We start from the raw sequence: 5,615 nt of genomic DNA, 5'->3' as shown, positions 1-5,615 counted from the left end.
CTTTTTTTTTTTTTTTTTTTTTCTTTAATTAGATTTTACTTGTTCATATAAATTTACCCTTTCATATTGGCCTCAAAAACCTAATTAAAAATCGTAATAATTTTAAAAAATAAGAAAAAAGAGAAAATTTCATAAAAAAAAAAAAAAATAAAATAAAATAAAAACAAAAACAAAAACAAAAAATATTTCCTATAATGTTATAACTTAAAAACAAATAACTTATATTTAACAAAAATATATGAATTTATATTTATTTTTTTGATATTAATATAAAATTTTTATACTCTTAATTTTGTCTTTTATTTCTATTTATCATCATTATTTTATTTTATTTTTTATTTTTTTTTTTTTTTAGAATTATACTTTCTGCTAATTTATGAAAAAGATATCATAGGCCATGTAAATCATTTTGTTTTACTTGATTTTTTTATTTATTTTTATAATTTTTTAAAATTTCCTGATATTAAAAATAGCAATGATTGCAATACAATCACAAAAAAAGTTTCTGATCCATCTGAATTTACTTTTAAAGACATACTAAGTATATTATATATAAATATATTTTTCAAATTAATATTACATATAAAATTTTTAAAAATTTTTTTAGATATATCTGAAAATTCTAAAGATTTCAAAATATTTGATAGCAATTCAAAATGTATAGAAGTTTTCGATCATTTTTTAAATTTTAAGTATAACAAAATATACTAAAAGTTTTAAATATAATATTTATCTTTTATATATTTTACTTTATTATTATTTATTTTCTTAAAATTTTTCTTTTTTTCTTTTTTTTTTTTATAGTGATGAACATATATATATAAATGACAAAACAAAAAGCATGATATCATCAGCTATTAAAAAAAAAGATATTATTTACTACATTTTAATGAATGTTAATAAATAATAAAAAAAAAATATATAAAAATATATCTTTATATATATATATATCTCTATATATCTTTATATATATCTCTATATATCTTTATATATATCTCTATATATCTTTATATATATATCTCTATATATCTTTATATATATCTCTATATATTTATATTGTTGTATTATTAATAATACATAGAAATAAGTAACTAATGATTACAAGATTTTTTTATTATATTTTATTTTAATATAATTTTTTATTATATAGCTAAAAGGAAAATATTCTGAATTAAATTTAAGCATTAATGACTGTATTAAAGTAAGCTATATTTAGAAAGAAAAAATGATAAACAGTGTAAGTGAATAATTGAAATATCATGAAATTTCTAATTTTATAGAAAAACACTACTACTGCTTATGATAACTCATCACTTATTAATGTAAAGAGTATTTTCAAAAAAAAAAAAAAAAAAAAATTAGAAGAATATAAATAAATTGTTAATTCATTTTTAAAGTATTAATTTTTTTTTATTTTTTTTTTTTCTTTCCTTTTGTATTTTTACAAAGGTTTTAATCAAGATGCAAAAAAAAAAATTATACTTCATACCTATAGTTAAGAAGGATACTAGTATAAGAAAAAAGATTTAAATAACAATATTACAAAATAATATTAAATATTCATATATAAAATTATTATTTTATTATTATTTTAGAAAAATATATTGACTACTTCAGTGCTAATGATTTTCTCGCACTTTACTGTAAATCCATCTCAGAAAAAGTAATATTATATTTTTTTTAACAATCTCAAAATTTACAAAAAAAAAAAAAAAAAAAAATTTAACTTTTTGAATTTCGTCTTTTTTTAAAAGTGGAATATAAATCCAGATAAAGAAGTTACGTATTTTATATCACTTTTACGCACAAAAGAAAAGGAAATGAAAGAAAAACAAAATAATATACCTTATTCCTATAGTGATTTGTTAAGTAGTATTATTTAAATATATTAATTTATATATGCTTTTCTCATTTTATTATTATTTGTTTAATTTTTTTTTTTTTTTTTTTTTTTTTTTTCAATTTTTTCCCTTTAGACAAGAATGATTTAAACATAAGTAAAAGTGTTTTGAATTTTTCAGAAAATAATGAAATGATAGTAAATAATTATATATATAATTTTCAATATTAAGGAGATAATTATATATATATATATATATATTTATACTTTTGTTATATATTATGCCTAGAAGTATAATAAAGAACTAACGATAAAAGAATCTTTAAAAAAACTATTTTTTTCAAAAATTAATGCTCTTATAGTTTTAAATGAAAGGTTTGTTTTTATTTTTGTTTTTTTCTATTTTTATTTTTACTTTATTTTATTTCTTTATTTTTTTATATTTAATTTTTATTTTATTTTTTTTTTTTTTTTCTCATATAGTAATAATGTAAAAGGTTTTTTAACTTTTAGAAGTTTGTTTAACCATTTAATGCACTCCTAAAAAGTAATTTATGTTGTACTATTATTTTTTTTTAAGTAATAAAATTTTTTGTTTTTTTTTTTTTTTTTTTTTTTTTTTTTTTTTTTTTTTTAAAAAAAAAAAAAAAAAAAAAAAAAAAAACAAAAAATTTTATTACNAAAAAAAAAATTTTTTTTTTTTTTTTTTTTTTTTTTTTTTTTATTTAAAATGAAAATAAAAATAAAAATAAATGAATTTTTTTTATTTTTATTTATAATTTTTTTATAAAGTTACACATATTTTTATAATTAAAAAAAAAAAAAAAAAAAGAAAACATTTATGTAGTATTTAAATAGTAACTACTTTTTTAGTGAATTTCTTTTTTTTTTAACTTTAATTTTATTATAAATTTATTTATATGGAGAAATATAAATTATTTTTTGATGAAATAAAAGAAGAAAATAAAAAAATTGCAAAAAAAATAATTTTTGTAAATAATAAAATAAAATATAAAGTATTAAATAATAGAAAAATTGAATTTTATAAATATTTTATAAATAGTTATGAAGATGAAAAAAAAAAAAATGTGTATAAGTACTATAAGCATAAAATAGTAAATAGCAAAAAAAAAAAAAAATATTTAGATAATAACTTCCCTTATTTTGAAATTTATAAGAATACAAATGATGCATTTAAAAATAATTTTCAAGAATATAATATATTTAAAATTATCAAGGATTATGATGAATTGAAATTATTTGATTTTTGTTCAAAGAATAATATAAAAAATTGTTCTCATTTATTCTCTCATTTTATAGAAATCATAATAAAAAAAAGAGACTTATATAATATCAATAATGTATTATTATTAACAAATAGTATAAGAAAATTAAATTATTATCATCCTTATTTCTGTAAATTAATATGTAGAGAAGTACACTTAGATATATATAAAATTAAAGATATAAATAAAATTACAGATTTTATAAATTTTTTAATGCATTTCAACATATTCAATTTTTATTATTTAAATAAAATATATAAATATATTATTTATTTAATTACTCAAAACAATGAATGGAAAATAATCAACTCAAATAATTCTGATTTAAAAAAAAAGTTACATATAACAGAAGAAATTACAAATAATCCTAATAATAGTCTTATACCAATAAATAATAATAATGTTATTATATTATTAAAATCTTTTTTAAAATATAAATATTTTGATATCAATTTATTAAAATTATTAATATATATATGTAACCATGACAAATATATTCATTTGAAAAATATAGAATGCTTATATTATTTATCTAAGTTAAGTGAACATTATAACTTTATAAATAAAGATTATTCATCTGATTTTTTCAATATATTTAAGAATGTTATAAATGATAAATTAAATTACAATGATTTTATTTTATTATTGAAAACTTTTTATAATATTTATAAAACATATAACACCATTGAACTAGATCATTATAACTTGATTATACAAAATTATAAACATCTAGAAAAAGAAATTTTAATGAAAAATTCCTTAGTAGAAGTAAGTTATGATAATTATATCTTGATAAATTCTAACAAAAAAGAAAAGGTAATGATAAAAAATAAGAACAAAGGAAAGGATAAAGATTACTCATTTATTAAAGTTAAAAATAACAAACTTATAAAAAATGAAACGTTTCTACCTTTTAATAATACTATAGATACTAATTTAAAAAAGCAAAATATAAATAGTGATTATCTAATATTGCATTATGATAATGAAATATATACCTCTGATATTAACTTTTATAATTTATTTGATACCGTTAAATATATAATATTATTTATAGAATTAAAAATTCTTAAGTTTGCTCCTTTTAAAAAAAAAAGTTTAGCTGAAATTGAATTTTTAAAAAGAAAAAACTTTGAAAGAGATAATGAAAAAAATATATATAAATACATTTCTCAAAATATAAATGAAGAACAAAATGAAAATATGGAATATATATTAAGAAAAAATAAGCAAGAAAATTTTGATGATTCAAATTTACAATTTCTTTTTTATTTAAATTATTTAAATCATGAAAAATTTAAAAAGGAAAAGAATAAATCTGAATTTGAAGGAAATATACAGGAAAAAAAAAAAAAAGAAAACAAAGAAATAGAAGAAAAAACAGAAATTCAAAAAAAAAAAAATATTTCATCAGAAGATATTAATAATTATCTAAATGATAAAAAAAATATCAAATTTAATTTAAATGATAATACATATTTCTCTCATATATTTAACAATTTATCTTCAATACAAGTTTGTCTATAAAAATTTATATAATAATAATTTTTTTTTTTTTTCTCATCTATATAATTATTTTTTGTATTTTTTGTATTTATTTATTTATTTTTTTTTTTTTTTTTTTTTTTTTATTTTATAGCTAGCAAATATAGAAGATCATATATTAAATAAATCGTTTAAATTTTTATTGTTATTTAAAAATAATTTACAAATACTTGATGTTAATGATATAGCTGATTTATTCTATTCTTTAACAGTTTTTCAGATAATTCAAGTAAAAAGAAAATATAAAATAATAAATTATGAACTTTATAATAAAAATATATCTACAAAAATATCACTTAAAAACTAACTAAAAAATTTTTTATATTGAGAATTTTTTTTTTTTTTTTTTTTTTTTAATGCAAAATTAACTTTTTATTGTATTCAGGGTTATCAAAAAGGAATAATAAAAAAAAACAAATATGGATACTACAAAATTAAAGATGATAAGGAAAATGAAGAATTATATAAAGTATTATCAAATATTTTAATTAAAAAACTTATTAATATAAAAGAAGAAAATTTATATAAAATAATTTTATCCTGTGCAAATACTGCTTATTCAGTAAGAAAATATACATATATATAAACATAATATATATATATAGACATAATATATATATATAGACATAATATATATATATAGACATAATATATATATATAGACATAATATATATATATAGACATAATATATATATATAGACATAATATATATATATAGACATAATATATATATATAGACATAATATATATATATAGACATAATATATATATATAGACATAATATATATATATAGACATAATATATATATATAGACATAATATATATATATAGACATAATATATATATATAGACATAATATATATATATAGACATAATATATATATATAGACATAATATATATATATAGACATAATATATATATATAGACATAATATATATATA

At 14.0% G+C, this 5,615-nt stretch overlaps 2 protein-coding genes across 2 annotated transcripts in view; both read left to right on the top strand.

The window, feature by feature from the left end:
• PGAL8A_00033950 (hypothetical protein) overlaps positions 1 to 2,384 on the top strand; it is a gene marked incomplete at both ends in the record, with an annotated part of 2,638 nt that extends 254 nt beyond the window's left edge. The window contains 12 exons of the mRNA XM_028674339.1: positions 33 to 93; positions 356 to 541; positions 608 to 692; positions 805 to 895; positions 1,151 to 1,201; positions 1,281 to 1,322; positions 1,450 to 1,510; positions 1,596 to 1,663; positions 1,755 to 1,869; positions 1,977 to 2,038; positions 2,130 to 2,215; positions 2,324 to 2,384. Coding sequence (XP_028530702.1) covers positions 33 to 93; positions 356 to 541; positions 608 to 692; positions 805 to 895; positions 1,151 to 1,201; positions 1,281 to 1,322; positions 1,450 to 1,510; positions 1,596 to 1,663; positions 1,755 to 1,869; positions 1,977 to 2,038; positions 2,130 to 2,215; positions 2,324 to 2,384 — 969 coding nt within the window. The remainder of the gene's footprint in view (positions 1 to 32; positions 94 to 355; positions 542 to 607; positions 693 to 804; positions 896 to 1,150; positions 1,202 to 1,280; positions 1,323 to 1,449; positions 1,511 to 1,595; positions 1,664 to 1,754; positions 1,870 to 1,976; positions 2,039 to 2,129; positions 2,216 to 2,323) is intronic.
• Positions 2,385 to 2,760: 376 nt separating this feature from the next.
• PGAL8A_00033900 (conserved Plasmodium protein, unknown function) overlaps positions 2,761 to 5,615 on the top strand; it is a gene marked incomplete at both ends in the record, with an annotated part of 3,924 nt that continues 1,069 nt past the window's right edge. The window contains 3 exons of the mRNA XM_028674338.1: positions 2,761 to 4,641; positions 4,766 to 4,900; positions 5,057 to 5,233. Of these exons, the coding sequence (XP_028530701.1) occupies positions 2,761 to 4,641; positions 4,766 to 4,900; positions 5,057 to 5,233 (2,193 nt within the window). The remainder of the gene's footprint in view (positions 4,642 to 4,765; positions 4,901 to 5,056; positions 5,234 to 5,615) is intronic.

Source organism: Plasmodium gallinaceum (genome assembly GCF_900005855.1).
Source record: "Plasmodium gallinaceum strain 8A genome assembly, contig: PGAL8A_v1_21, whole genome shotgun sequence".
Lineage (NCBI taxonomy): Eukaryota > Apicomplexa > Aconoidasida > Haemosporida > Plasmodiidae > Plasmodium > Plasmodium gallinaceum.
Note: the sequence above shows the minus strand (reverse complement) of the source record. Positions and strands in the feature narration are given on the sequence as shown.